We start from the raw sequence: 16,564 nt of genomic DNA on the forward strand, positions 1-16,564 counted from the left end.
GTTGCTGTCTAAGTACTTACATGACTCGAGTTTCAAGCGCCGCATTTCACGTTCAGCCACACCAGACTTAACCTCGGTATACTCGGATGTAATATCACTGCGTTCGGCTAAACTCTTGAGTGGGTTGCGTGCTGCTCGTCTACCCTTCGGACCTTGTATGGTACGTTTTGTAACCAAACTGTAAGAAAAGGAGCAGTAAATTTTGATTAGCCGAAGTTAATTTCGAATTTTGACTTTTCTATTTGATTGACAATTTTCACTCAACGAAACACAAGCAAAATATAGAAAATTCAAATCAAGAAAAAATACAAAAATATAAAAAATATATAATACAAAACGCCAATACTCACCGCTGTGTCGTCTTAATGCTGTCAAAATCGAAGTCGTTCACTTCGGCGTCCTCACTAATAACGGTGCTCTGTATGGGCGCTTGCTTCTTTGATGCAAAGAATTTCTCGAATGTCTCTTCGTCGTCCGGTTTTGGCACGGCAACGCGTGTACCGAGCGCTGCACGATCTGCGGCGGCACTTATCGTGTTTGCCTTATTCTTCGTCTCCTTCTCATTGCAACGTCCATCCGAATCGGAGTCAGAGCTAGAATTTGCCGACTCGCTATTCGGGCGTTCGGCTGTTACGCTCAAGCTGCGCTGCAGGTAATTATTATGGCCGTTGGTGCCACCATTGGTGCCACCATTTGTAGTGGTTGTTGTTACCATCATCGATGGACTCTTGGCGAGTCCAAGTTGTGGTTGATTGGCGCTGCGCACCACATGCATGGGACACTTTTTCGGTTCGGCATTTTGTTCGCGCTCAAATTGCAGCTCGATCGGTGATTGTGCTTTCTTCTGCAAACGTCCAGCGACTGTGAATTTTGATGCATCGGATTGTTCTGCGGAGTTAAAAGTTATATAAAGGGTAAAAAGAAAATTGTAATAAGAAAAGGCGAAAGCCTGATTTCGGCAAACAAGAATAATAAAAAATATCCGAAGTAGTTTGTAAATAGAAGAGATCTTATATATAAAATATGTTATATGTTCAAAACTTCAGATCTCTCTACTTCCTTACTTTGACGAATGTCTGGTGACGAATGGACAAAAAATTAATTTATCAGTAAATTTCGTTATTTAGTGTCTTCCTGGACTAAAAAGTGAAATTCGACCTATTTTATAAATAATCAAATGATGGTCTATTAGTGAGAAGAGGAATTAAGAATTTTCAAAAAAATCTTTTTTTTTTGCATTTTCGTTAAGTGTAATATCCTAAAAATATACTCTCTTTTTTATCAAAACTATGTTTTTTTGATCTGGGGACAACTGTAACTCGAAAACCGCTCGGTATATTTTAATGAAATTTCTACAGCTTTTAGTATGCATAATAAACTCAGGCGTGCGCCAAAGATTTCCTGAGCCCGCCATTTTGTTAATTTAAAAAAAAAAAGTTTGGTTCAGGCCCAGGATTATCTATTTATAAAACTATTTTTTTTTTTATCCGATTGATTTCAGATGAATCTCCAAGGACTTATGATTGTCACCGCAAGGATCTTTTTTTTGAAACTGGGTCAACATAGACAGCTATAACTTTGGAAATTATAATTTTTTTTTTCAAATTTTCGTGACTTCAAGTCAAAACATTGTGTAATAATGTCATATTATTAGTTTTGTAAAATAACATGATTTAATAGCAAAAAAATTACTGAAAATTCTAATTTTTTCGTGTGTCTGACTACCCCTAACCCCTTTAAACAAGTTGACGATAACTGAATTTGTTTAAAAAAATTGTCGAAAGGAGATCTACCTGGCGCATATACATATTTTTGATATTTAACCGAGCAAAGCATCGCATTTATGTACCGTCTTTCGGATATCATATCTTATTGGATCCAATGTTTCGAAAACTAGATTAATGGATAATATCTTGACAAATAATTTAACATTAGTTTCTAGGCCAGTAATTTAAACAGCTACCCTCGTATTATGGTATAATTTTGATATCAAATTCTTCAAAAATTATTAATAATAAAAACGATTACATACCAATACGATCCTTCCACTTCTCCGAAGATGTTTTCAATTTGCCTAAACGATCTGAAACCTTGCCACCCTCCAAGCAATTTGGTATGAGCGGTGAATGTGGCAGTGGTTTGTCGGATAGTGAGTGTGCCAATGAAAGTGATTCCTGGAAAAATAAAAGAATGGGAATTATAGGTCAGTAAATGTGACAGAAAACCAATAAAATTAATAGTAATATTTTTATATGCCGACGAAACTATAACAGCAGTTGGAATTAGATAAATATTTTGTATAATATTATAGTTCTTAGTAAATCTATTTTTATAGGCAACGAGTTTATAGAAGAGTTGTGAGTAGCGAAGTCTATAGATTGCGCACAAACTGATTTAAGGCAGTAGTCTGCTTTAGAAGCCGAAAAAAAACGTTTTTTTAGCAATTTTTTGAAAGGGAAGGAAATGATTGCGCTAAACGGAATTTTAAGACGATAGTGTACTATATTTAAGGCTTAAAAAATAATATTTATTATTAAAAAATATTGGAATTTTTTCAAAGTTGTAAGTATTTTTCTGGAGCGCCTGGAGTCTGCACTTGTAAATCGGTGCCGATGATGGATTTTTTTTTAATTTTTATAAGTTTCTTTTCTTTATGAACTAAAAACATACCAAAGAAGTTAATTCCAAATTTTTTCGAAGTTTGAAAAAAAATTCACTTTTATAAGAAAAAAAATTGACTTTAAGTTGCAAAACAAGTAGTTTAAGTAATACTTTTGTCCACCTTTTTTAGTTCAAATAGAAGATAATTTATTACTGAAGCTAGATCACTTTGGTTTTTTTCGATCGGACATATATCTTTTTTGCTATCGCCGGCACCGTTTTCTAACACTTGTGAAAATGAAAACTCGAGAAAACGCGCTTTAAAGTTTTCGGTCCAAACTGCACCTGCTCGGCCACTAAAACTGCTCTAGCTTCGAAAATATGTCGAATTGGCCTCTGGAATTTTAAAGACATATTCTTGGATAGTTTTGGAAGAGATTTAAAACAAAGCAAAAAAATCGATTTTTTGAAGCCTGTAAAGCAGACTTCTGCCTTAATAAAGAAGGGCAGACAGTTTTCGAATATAGTTTTGAAATTTGTAGTATACAATTTATATATTATGTCTAAGACCCAAGCTGTCTGGTACAACTCCCATACCCAATTTATAGTCTTTCAAACTATAATAAATACAAGATAATGAAAATTATATCAATTCTAATTACCTCTCATAAATAGAAAACAAAAGAAGACGATGCGTGAGTCATGATTTATTTCAAGAATAACTAATTTATTACGCTCAAGACTCTAATCAATGGTGTGGACAAGTATGAAATTGTTATCAAATGGCAAGTTGTGATAACATTAATTGGGGGCTATTGTATCAACAATATAATAAATAAATATACATAATAGATTATTGATAAATAAATAATGCAAACTTAAATAAATAAGTTTTTTTAATCTCCATAAAAAATAAATAAATATTTTATAAGCATTGATAAACCAATAATTTATTCAGATTTTAATAAATTAAATTTCACAAACACATAAAAAAAATAAATAAAATTAAAAACTCAATAAATAAATATGAAAAGTTTCACTTTTGTCAACTTATGCAAAAATATGCGCACTTTCAAAAATTTGTTTATTTTCATCTACATATATATACAATATGTTTGTTTGTATGTCTGTACACCTGATCTGTTCGTGATTTGTCGCGTGGGCGCTTTGATTGACCCAAAATTTGCCACCACTGACCATTTATTGGTTTATTTGCTTGTTTGGAAATTTCATGTTTTTGCATTAGAAATGTCGAAAACAACAAGGGTAAGCTAAGCAAAAGTGTACAATGCGAAGGCGTAATTAAAAATAATCACTATAAATATACAGTTACATATTTAGCTATATAATATATAATAATATTTTGAGGGCAAGATACAAACAAACATTTGAAATTATGCCAGCACGAGGGCTGCTTGATAAGTTAGAGGGCGTGAGAGACCTATTTAGATATATTTTTTCAATAATTATTTATTATTGAACACCGTGTAGTTATTTCTACAAAAAAATTGCATATAACTCTTCATTCAACCCAAATCTCATATCTCCGTCACACTTAAATATCACTAAATATTAAATAAATTGAAAATAAAAATATAAGAATATTGTGCAATATTTCTTCCTGCGACATCCGACTGACCTCGTGTGCACGAAAAATAAATCAATCATACCCATTTTCGTCGCTAATGCGCACTTTTATCGTGTATGAGAGAGAACCCCTTAATGGTTTTCCCATTTGCGTTAATTTTCTGCTTTATTTCAATTTCAATTTCTATTTTATTTTTTCAATATTTTTATAGGCCCAGTTTATATGTAAGTACATAAATCACTTTGTACTGGTTTGCATGCATGCTTAGTCCTTATATGGATCACTTTGACGAACGCGTATTTCAGCACCGTGACCGGCTTAAAAACACCATGGGGCGGTCTAACACTTGTCGGTGGAGAGCACAAGTGTGTAGTGAGCAGTTAGTGGTGAATGTGGCAATCACAACATCGCATTTGCTGCGACATCAATTTTTATTGCAATCATTTTGACGATATTTACATAACAAATTGCAGTTGGCAGCAGCACGCATTATATGCAAATACATCGATGAATCGATTATTTAAAAAGAAAAATAATAATAATTTTCAGTATTTGAATTGCTTAATTGCTTGCGGCCATAGAGCATTTATGGCTATGCAGTAACCTTGAAATTTTATTTTTCGTTGATTACAAAGCTTTATTAGTACCTACATATATAAATAGATATAATCGATTTGAATACTTTATTTGACGAATGCATCACAATAAGGTTTGACTTAATAAATGAATAATTTTTATGAACTAGTTAAAAACACGCTAAAATACATATTTTTATTTAGCTTTCAACACAAAAAAGATATGATTATGAAATTAAGAATCACTAAGACCCCAGTTTCAAAAGTTATCATAAAGCTGTCATCATTTCTGCTCTCAAATATTTCACTTTTCTGAATATTATTTGGTTCAATTCTACATGATCGAACTGGAAATGATTTGCGAAAATTTTGGATATTAGAACACTAAAAAAAATTATTATATAAACGACAAACTGAAGAATACGAATATCTCATTAGTTATTAGTCCATGTACTTTGTAGTTAGATCTTTCTTGATCTAGACCTTTTTTAAAGCACATATCTTTTGCTATAAAAATTATATCGAATAGGTCATAAATTAAGTATAACTACGCGGTAATGACACAGTCTAATATTAGTATCTGAGGTCTATATTAGAGAAACAAAAAATGCTTTATACTAAACAAAGCCGAGCTAATGATTTAACATTTATAGATCAGTACATGGATCTGTACTATAAAACCGAAGTTTAACTAATTGTTTTCGCTAAACAAAATTCTAACCTTAAATATTGAAAATATACATACTAAGCGTGTTTTATTTGACCAGCAAATTAAGCTGTTAGCTTATTTTGTATGGAAGACTTAGCCAACATAATTATGTTGGCTTGTCATAAGCTATCATAGCTTGTATATTGAACTAGAGGCATTGCCAGTTCATCGTTTTTTTTTCATTCACAATAGTTGGGTTTTTTTCAAAAAAAGTGTAGTTGGCAATAGCGAGAAACCCCATTTTGACAGATAAAAATGTAAACAAACCAAAATTTTAAATTCTATCGAACTTTATCCATATTTATTTAGACCATGCCGGATCTGATAATGATTGTAGATTCCTTAAAAGCTCAGAATATTATAGAAAAGCGGTAAACAAAAGGAAATATGATTTATAAATTCAACTTTTTTTTTCAAATAAATTACATTTCAGCTGAGAGTTCGGGCCCGCATTGCCAACATAATTAATTTTTAAGCGAAGATATGAAATAAGCTAAATGCGTTTTATTTGTCCATGATTTAGCTATTAGCTTGTGGTGGTCAAATAAAACACGCCTTTTGTATGGAAGACTTAGTCAACATAATTATGTTGGCTTTTCATAAGCTGTCACAGCTTGTATATTGAACTAGGGGCATTGCCAGTTCAACGTGTTTTTTCATTAGGTTTTTTCCAAAACAAAGTAGTTGGCAGTAGTGGGAAACACCATTTTGACAGATAAAAATGTAAATAAATTATCATTTTAAATTCTATCGATGTGCAAAATAGCAAAAAAAACCCTTTATTCATATTTATTTGGACCATCCCGGATCTAATATTGATTGTTGATTTCTTAAAAGATCAGAATATTATAGAAAAGCGGTAAACAAAAAGAAATTTGATTTATAAATTCAACCGTTTTTTGCATTTGCCGTTTTACATTTCAGTTGAGAGTTCGGGCCCGCATTGCCAACACAATTCATTTTTAAGTGAAGATATGAAATAAGCTAAATGCGTTTTATTTGTCCATGATTTAGCTATTAGCTTGTGGTGGTCAAATAAAACACGCCTATTAGTGTTCAGCATGAATTCAGGCATCCATAATTCTGATTTATATTTATATTTACTAAATAGTACAAACAAAAAGTTTATAAAATAATAATTACCAATTTAACCTTCTCCATATTGCTTTTATTTATTGAAAGCCCTGAGAAGAGGACTTATATTAAAATTTCAAGTTTAAAACTTGCCCAACGTTGAATGAAATGAACTTTATTTAAATACAAAATGGATTGTTTCCTTAAAAACTCCCGAAAACTAATGTCGCGTTGCCGCGAATTTCCAAAAAAGAAGGCGCCACACCTGTGATCGCCGCCGATCGTACGAAGCCGAGTAACACTTGCCGTTCTGTTGCATTTAATGCAATGGAACTCAACTGTTTTTCACTTCTTTTGTATGTGAGTGTGCACTTAAAACCTTTGCACAAAAGTTAAATATTGTTTTTATTGCGAACAAATAAGAAGGGGTAAAAACCAGCACTTATGCGAAATCGAAAAATTACAAACGTGATAAAATAAAAAGTATCGAATAAAAAACAAATGTTTTTGCACTGCAAAGTCACAGAGTTTTTTATAGCTTTTTTTCTTTCAATCAGCTGAGTTCAGCGTGCTAACGGTACGCGACGCATTTTAGAAGCGTTTGAATGGAGCAGAGTCGCGAAACTGCTGGAGCGCCGTGTTTTGCGCACCATTCCAGCTGCTAAATTTGGCATGCTTTTGGGCAAGTACTTCACAACCAGTAAGTGTTTGAATGTGCTTGAGCGCACAACTATTAGATAAAAGCCAAAAGTTCTCTCTGTTTGCTTATGAAATATTACCGAAGCGAATATATAGTATGTATCTATATGTAACTATTTTTCACAATCTTGGCATCATTCGTTCCGAACGAGGGGAGTCAAAAAATTAAGCCCAGCATATGCCTGATAAGATAGCAAAAAAGCTTCTACTGACTGCAGCTGCTATCATGAATGTAAGGTCGTTGTTGTGAGATAACGGTGAAAAAACAAATTAAACAAATAAAAATATTAATACAAATACTTTCGTACTTCACGAGTGCAAAAAGCTTCAGTGCCTCTCGGTGACTTTTTTTTAGTTTAAGTGCTGACAACGAAAACAAGCAAAACATTTGTGAATTGGATTAGTCATACGGATATTCCGCAGCGAAATCTTTATTATTGTTTATAAGTATATGTATTACGATCATGCGAAGTTATTTAAGCACGATTCAATCAAACGGTAAACAAAGATAGTTACTCTATTTACATATGTAGTTTTTAAGGCTGAGCGCATAGTGAAACATCAAGTGGTTTCTTTAGCTGAGAAAGTTAATAAAAAAAATATGTTACAAAACACAAGGACTAGTAGCAATTTAAATTTTTAATGAAAATTTGAAAAAAAAAATATTGGCACTAAGAAATTATAGACACATTATTTAATGTTCATTTAGTTTAGTTCAATTTTGTTTTAAATACGTTGCGCCATCTGCCATTTCGGTATGCAAACAGTGAACCATTTTTATATAAAATTGATTGAATTAAATTTATCAACGAAAATCACGATGACGGGACAATCTTCGAATTATTGCCGTGCTCAAGACAAACGTTCATGTCAAATCGCCGAAATTAGTGTCTGACGGATTCCAAATTTTTGATCCGAGGCCGATTAATAGATCAGAGATCAAAGATTTTGTGTTATTTTATATTAAAATTTCCCAGGCCGATAAATCGATCAGACTATAGTCGAAATATCGCCTGAGGTACTGGAAAAGATAATGTAAATAGCAACGAAAGGGGCTGTTTTTTGAGAACCAAAGCTTTTGAGCTAATTTGTATTAAGGCAGTAGTCTGCTTTACAGGTTTCAAAAAATCGATTTTTTTGTTTTGTTTTAAATCTCTTCCAAAACTATCCAAGAATATGTCTTTAAAATTCCAGAGGCCAATTCGACATATTTTCGAAGCTAGAGCAGTTGTAGTGGCCGAGCGGCGAGCAGGTGCGAATGCTCAGGCAGACCTTTAAAGCGCGAGTTTTCATTTTCACAAGTGTTAGAAAACGGTGCCGGCGATAGCAAAAAGAATATATGTCCGATCGAAAAAAACCAAAATGATATAGCTTCAGTATTAAATTATCTTCTATTTGAACTAAAAAAGTTGGACAAAAGTATTATTTAAACTACTTGTTTTGCAACTTAAAGTCAATTTTTTTCTTAAAAAAGTGAATTTTTTTTCAAACTTCGAAAAAATTTGGAATTTTATAACATTTTCGGTATGTTTTTAGTTCATAAAGAAAAGAAACTTATAAAAATTAAAAAAAAATTTGGTTCGACTGTTTCAGATGCATCGCACGACCTTCATCACCGGCACCGATTTACAAGTGCAGACTCCAGGCGCTCCAGAAAAATACTTATAACTTTGAAAAAATTTCAATATTTTTAAAAAATAAATATTGTTTTTTAAGTCTTAAATATAGTACACTATCTTCTTAAAATTCCGTTTACCGCAATCATTTCCTTCCCTTTCAAAAAATTGTTAAAAAAACGCTTTTTCGGCTTCTAAAGCAGACTACTGCCTTAAAATTTCCTTCCCTTTAAGTTAATATTAAGAAGATGTAATAATAATAAAAGCAAATCTTGTCTTCTAAGTACCTATAGGCTGTGGTAAATTACATCATTAAGCTGCAAATAACGGAATCATCACTGCTTGTACAACCTTCCCTATAAGGCAATACTTGAACAGACAAATCCGCATCATTATTTTTTAGTGATGATATTCAAAACTGGTTAAACTTAAATTAATATAAATATTACTTTTATGGCAAGAATAAAATATGTTCAAAATATTTTGCAAATACGGAAGCGTTACTAAATAATAATGAGCTGTCCATAAAAAATAATGGAAAGTAGTCAAATGTAAAACAGATATTATTCATAACAATGAAAGGCTTGAACAACAAATTTGCTCGAAGAAATACATTTTTTACATATGTAGATATATATATAAATCATGGCAGTGATGATTCATCGATATTCAAATTATGCGTTAGCTATTATACTAGCTATTATTAGTGTCATTAATATTATATACATATAATCTGTGTCATACAAGGTGGTTTGAAAACGATGTTGTGATCTTTGAACGAAGCTGTTATTGTAAATTTATAAAAAATAAAAAAAATTTTTTAAATTTTTAAAAACACATGTACAAATGTTTTTTTATATTCCATCACTTATTTAAAGGTTCAATTAGAATTTGCATGATACTTTGGTTAAAGTCTCAAGAAAGAGTGATATATTTTTTCTATTTTTCTCGCATGAGATTTTACATTATATAACATAGAAAGGAAAATATCAGTCAAAGCTGGAATTAACAAAAAAAAAATCCGAAAAAATAGTTATTGATAATTTCCTGGTTGCCATAACTACTCTATACCTGAATCTGAACTACCCTGTATTTTATATAATACAAAAAAATGTTTCCAAATTTGCTTTAACATCTTCGAAAATTCAACTTGAGCAGCCAATCCTTCATTTGTTTATAAACACTACAGCGTTTAACACCTTTCAACCCAACAAATGTATACAGTTATGTATTACCTTATACCCATAAAGCTGTCTCGAAAAATGCAAATTCAACATTGTAACTTTTGCAGTGTTTATATTTGTCAATAAAATTGTATGTATGTAAACATAGTGTATTATTTTTATTTTTTTTTGCAATCGCTCTCTCATTCACACCATAAAATCGCCATGAAGGGAATGTGCTAAAGTGTATGAATTTCAATTCATTAGCCACTTCGTCATAATGAAGTAACGATGATTCATTCAAAATTACTGATAAAAACGTGAAATTGATTTCGAATGTCCAGTATTTATTTGGACAGCGCACAAGCATTTGTTATAGTGCCACATAAACAAAAGTCTCAAGACATATTTACATATGCCCATACCTGAATAGTTAAATTTTGCATACAAAAAATGGCTTTTGATTTTACTTGTTTTGGTTTTGAAGGCAGTTTTGACCGTAGTCAATTTTGATTTTTTTTTTTCAAAAAAGCTTGCATGTGATATATTGACAACTACGAAATCGCATGACACATTTTTATTTGTTAACATCACATTTGTTTGCTTTTGATGTTTGCACAGTTGTTGTATATTTACTGGTCAGATATACTATACATATGTATGTATAAGCTATAGTATGTTTGTAGTAAAAAAAAATAGAAATATTTATTTATTTAATGATTCTGATATGTATTTCCTATACTTTTATAAAGTCATTGGGAAAGCCAAACAGTGTTTATTATTTTGAAATCCTAGCAACATGGTAGAAGTGTCCGATAAATAATTCTAATGAATGCATAATAAGCTTAATGGATATCTTTACTCGGAAAATTGTATTATTACCACACCGGTGTTTAAATAAAAAAGAGCCGCAGCGAAGATAAACAATTGTACAACTCTTATTGTGTCGGTTCGGTTTTGAGGAGGGAGCTAATAAGCTGGTAACCATGATTTTTTTGATGGGATCGTTTCCAAAAATAGAAATAGAAAAGATAGATATTTGAATTATTTCATTCAAAATAGTTGGAAATGAAACTAATGATCTGAAATTCAGTCGCAATATATTTGATTATAACTCGAAGATCAAACATATATAAATACGTAATATTTTTAAAAATTAATTGGAATTGTAAATTTAAAATTTCACTGGTTTGGAGAGTCCAATTGCTGATTTTTTTTATTATTTTGATTATTTTCAGATGTATTCATTACTGCTAAGGATAGACGTGTTTTTAAGAGTTTGGGGATTTCAGCGATTTCTAAATCGTCGGTCTTTCAGTTTCTCTCGCCAAGCTCGTTTCGTTCGTGAATTCTCGGCCAAAAACAATACAGCAATGATGCCGCATCTTCCATATTCACCAGACTTCAGAGCTCCGTGTGACTTTTTCCTATTTCCAAAAATAAAGAGAACCGTAAAGGACCGTCGTTTTACATGCATAGGAGAACTCACTGAAGGAGCCAAAGAATATCCCAAAAATCGAGTTTCATAAATGTTTTGAGGATTGGCATATGCGCTGGAAAAGGTGCGTAATATCGAATGGGAACTGAAGGCGACAACATTAACGTAGACGAATGAATATTTTTTTCCGAAAAAAAAAACGCAAATTCCCGTTATTTTTTGAACACACCTCGTATATCACGAAATTATGATATGTGCACTCTCGGACTTACAGGCATATAGGCTTATATTTTTATAAAGTTTTGAAAGGATACCTACATATTATACTCTACGAACTGTACGCAGAAGTAATGATAAGGGTGTGAAACTAATTTTAGAAATAGAACTATTTTTTTTTAATAATCTTCAAAAATTTAGAATTCCTATTACTGAAAATCTCGATATTAAAAGTTAAGACTAAATGTTTTCAATCAGCTATCAAAAGTAGTGAATGCTTAGTGACTAAAGAATAATTGATTTTAGAAATAAATGATATAATGTATTTTTGGATATAGTATTGTCTTGAGAAATTAAGTAGAGAGTGGTTGAGCATATGTAATATGTCTAATAAAGTTTAATTAGGAAAATATCTAAGCAACAAACAGAAAAAATTTTGCATGACTAATTTGTCAAGTCAAAAATTCAAAGTTTTTATTTCGCATGGAAGTGGATTTCTATACAAACTTATGTATATATTGCCGCATATAGCACTTCAAGAATTTTAAATGCACATAAAAGGGAAGTAACCAACTTGCACTCAAACGCAGTGCAAGTAATAACTGTATAAACAAGTATCTATGTAAGTATATATGTATATATATATATGTATATATTACATTCTACAAGTATATATGAATGTACGAAGGAGTATGTATGTAAAGAGCAAGCCCTTTTTATCACTGCTGCAGCGCACTCACTGTTGAAGTGAAGTTGACGCTGAAGTACGTAAATTGGGTTGAATTAATTGACAACATGGCACAACCGCAGCCAATGTGGACCCGCTGTCACATACGCCGACCCAAAAGCTTCACTCCGACTTATTTATGTGTGTGTTAGGTAGACCCACACACACACACATGCACATAAGCAAATGGTGGCGCGGCTGATTGGACGTTTAGTTGGCAAGCAAAGTAACTGCCTGCCTGCCTGCCTAGTTGGCTGATTGACGCTTTGACTGCTTGATTACTCGCTGCATTGCATTTCATATAATTTAATATTTCTTCTTTTTTACTGTTTATTCTACATATAACTTCAATTCATTTTGGCTTTTGCTTGTTATTTATGAATTGGTTGCGTTTATTTGTTGTAGTTGTTGTTGTGCCTACTGCTGCGAATGCGCGCTTTATTTGCTTATGATTATTTGCTCAATGATATGTGCATGCATATGTGTATTAGTATGTTTCTATGCAAGATATGATACTAAAAAGTATGTGTGTGTTCGTTTCGCCTACTCGCAGGCGGCATGCAACAAGTTGAAGTTAAAGTTCATTGGCTTTTGCACTGACAGCCTACAATAACAACAGACAGACAGACAGACAAGCGAGATATATCTCTTTATGAATTTGTTTATGGAACTTATCGTGCATATGTCTATATACATACATACATACAAACATACATACCTACATATCTGCCGTTCTGTGCATATTTGCATTTTGCAATATCCGCGCTTGCAAAGTGCTAAGCCGCGATTTTCTTGCCGTTGTTGGCACTTGCGTTGGCATACGGGCCAAAAAAAAGTCAAAGGAGAAAGAGCTCAAATGCAAACGCGGCTTTTGACATATTTACATAATGAAATACATAAATACGCGCAAATCATGCTCTGGCGACGCACATCAAAAATGCAAAGTGGGAAATGAAAATTAATTTTTAAAGGCGCCAGTCAATTTTGTGATAAATGCTGTCGCCACAGAAAGAGTTAAATGACTTGCTTAAAACTATAAACGCGCAGTAATCAAAATTGGTTGGCGCCATTCCCCCGAAATGGGATAATTGGGCGCGCACAATTTTGCTGGATTTTAAAATTTCTTTATATCAAAATTTTATTTCATTTATTCGATTAGGAAAAGGACACCCACAAGTTTTAAACCACCTCGGATTACCAGATTTTTTGAAGAAAGTTAGTTGGAGGGCACAGGGAACTTTAGAGGTCAACAGTTTCCCCTGAAACTAATTATGAACAACAGAAAAATATATGATAGATTTCTGGATATCTATGATCATTAATTTGGTCTTGAAAGCACTGCCGAAATATAATAAATTTTAGAAAATTACTATTTCTAGAACAGGTCCATTTAGTTAAGACTCGAAGTTGCGATCAGATATTTTTAATTGTTAAGAAAAATATCTCAGATTAGTCTTCCGTGAAATCGGAAAATTTTTGAGAACTAGCCTCTTAAAACTGTTCAATAAGAATTTAATAACTATTTCATAGTTCATAGTTTTTTATACCCTGAACAGGGTATATTAAGTTTATCACGAAGTTTTTAACACCCAGAAGGAAACGTCGGAGGACCTATAAAGTATATATATAAATGATCAGTATGTTGAACTGAGTCGATTTAGCCATGTCCGTCTGTCTGTCTGTCTTTCTGTATATATACGAACTAGTCCTTCAGTTTTTAAGATATCGTTTTGAAATTTTGCAGATGTTATTTTCTCTTCAAGAAGCTCATTCATTTGTCGGAACTGCCGATATCGGACCACTATATCATATAGCTGTCCAGCAAACTGAACGATCGGAATCAAGGGATTGTATGGAAAACTTCCGCATTTTACTACATATCTTCACGAAATTTGGTGTGAGTTATTGTTCATAGAAATAATTTAATCTCCGAAAAAATTGTTCAGATCGGTTCACTATAGCATATAGCTGCTATACAAACTGAACGATCGGTATCAAGGGCTTGTATGGCAAACTTCCGCATTTTACTACATATCTTCACGAAATTTGGTGTGAGTTATTGTTCATAGAAATAATTTAATCTCCGAAAAAATTGTTCAGATCGGTTCACTATAGCATATAGCTGCTATACAAACTGAACGATCGGTATCAAGGGCTTGTATGGCAAACTTCCGCATTTTACTACATATCTTCACGAAATTTGGTGTGAGTTATTGTTCATAGAAATAATTTAATCTCCGAAAAAAATTTTCAGATCGGTTCACTATAGCATATAGCTCCCATACAAACCGAACGATCGGAATCAATGGCTTGTATGGAAAATTTTCGCATTTGACGTGGTATCTTCACGAAATTTGACATGGATTACTGCTTAAGGTAATAATATAATCTCCGAAGAAATTGTTCAGATCGGTTAACTATATAACATTAATGTTTCTAGCAAACAACCCGGCTAAAAAGAATTAGTAAAATGTTTTCTTTTTTTTACTTACTTTTTCTTACGTCTTTAGAATGCACCTGTGAAGGGTATATTAGTTTCGGCACAGCCGAAGTTAACGTTTTTTCTTGTTTTTTATTTCAGTAATATTTTCTTGTCTATCAAAATAGCGAATTGTTAAAATATTGATAAGAAATTCTACTTTACATCAAATTCCACTACACATCAAAGTAAATAATGCAAGCCGGGTGACAAATATTATTTAGTCGATTTAAAACGAGAAAATATAACTTGAGATTATACACCAATGCAGTTATCTACTTTCGAAACGTGTCAAACCGCCCTAATGCAACTATAAGTTTCTTATAGAGGTGTGCCTTCAACACAGAATATTTTCATCAAAACTTGATTTCATATACATACATACATATGTATATAATGTATATGTATCTAAAATAAATATGTCATGAATATATATAAATGTTTTCCGCTCAATTTGTTATTATTTATGATGCTATTAGCTCATAGCAAAGACACTTTAAATAAATTAATTTGCGTCAATTGAACAAATATGAAAGATAATTTTAAATTGAGTGCACTCAAACACAAGCCAACACTTAGCTGCATACATACATACATATGTATAAGAAGTACACAGATGTGGCAAAGTGTGAATAACTATTAGGAGAAGTAAAATAATTTAGAAGAACAAAGAATTGCATATTCTGTGAGATTTATAAAAAGAGCATTGAAATTGGGAGAAAGTCGATCTTGTGATAAGTCTAATACAGTTCCAAAAAAGTGGAAATTTATATAACGAAGACGGTATTTAAATTCCTTTTAAGGGGAACGCAGTTCCCTTAAACTGCCCCAGATCACAATACTACTATGGGGTAATGTTGACATTGGACTTCTTGTTTTGAGCAAAAGAGAACGAAGCTGCAGGGGTTATCACGGGGCACCTACCTCGAAGAGGCCATCTGCAGAGACTTGGTATAATAGAATCGACAGAATGCAGGGCATGCGTGGAAGATGACGAGACACTAGAGCATTGTCTTTGCGCATGCCCAGCCTACTGTCGGTTAAGAAGAGATACCTTCCATGGCTCTCAATACTCTAATCTAAGAGAAATTGGGCAGCTGGGATGAAAAAAACTCAGAAGCTTCGTTAAATCGATCGAGTTGTTCAGGTGATGCTTATCAGTGTACATTTGGAGAGCACAATGGGCTTAAGTGCGACCGCTTGCGGTAAGGCTCTCTTCGCCTGCCTTTTCAACCAACCATGGTTTAAATATGTGGGTGTGGTCATGACAAGACTTTCCTTAAGATAAAACAAGAACTAAATGAACGAATCTGCAAGAAACAGTATCACTTGTCATAGGTGGGGAACTGTTCATGTATATAGGATTCTGAGTACTTCGCCAAGAGAACTATCCACTGAATACTCTCTTAAAATTCTCATGGTAAAGAAACTATGCCGATTCTTAAACAAATATGCAATACTCATTTGCGATCCATAGAAATGAACAGGATCGTGTAACTCGACTAACAGGGCTTTATTTACAATTAAACTACACAATAACTACTTCAGTTGAAATCAGGTTATGACCATATTTCGAAGGCAACTAGAACAAAATCTCACTATTCTACAGAAACAGGGGCGGACAGAGTGAAATTGTAATTTATGTACCGGCACGTAGTAAACGTACAGCCTACATTAGA

General features: G+C 32.6%; 1 protein-coding gene across 19 annotated transcripts in view; it reads right to left on the bottom strand.

Moving 5' to 3' along the window:
- The window catches only part of LOC105220753 (supervillin), a 363,739-nt gene that overhangs the window by 3,811 nt on the left and 343,364 nt on the right, over positions 1 to 16,564 (bottom strand). For 18 of the 19 annotated variants that reach the window (XM_054228592.1, XM_054228584.1, XM_054228583.1 and 15 more), the window contains 3 exons: positions 2,033 to 2,174; positions 351 to 888; positions 21 to 178 (listed from right to left, as the gene is read on the bottom strand). In XM_054228592.1, coding sequence (XP_054084567.1) covers positions 21 to 178; positions 351 to 888; positions 2,033 to 2,174 — 838 coding nt within the window. Of the gene's footprint in view, positions 1 to 20; positions 179 to 350; positions 889 to 2,032; positions 2,175 to 6,616; positions 6,788 to 16,564 lie in introns of those variants that run through there. The other variant, XM_011197240.3, reaches the window with a different exon arrangement.

The sequence above is a fragment of the Zeugodacus cucurbitae genome, chromosome 4, assembly GCF_028554725.1.
Source record: "Zeugodacus cucurbitae isolate PBARC_wt_2022May chromosome 4, idZeuCucr1.2, whole genome shotgun sequence".
NCBI lineage: Eukaryota > Metazoa > Arthropoda > Insecta > Diptera > Tephritidae > Zeugodacus > Zeugodacus cucurbitae.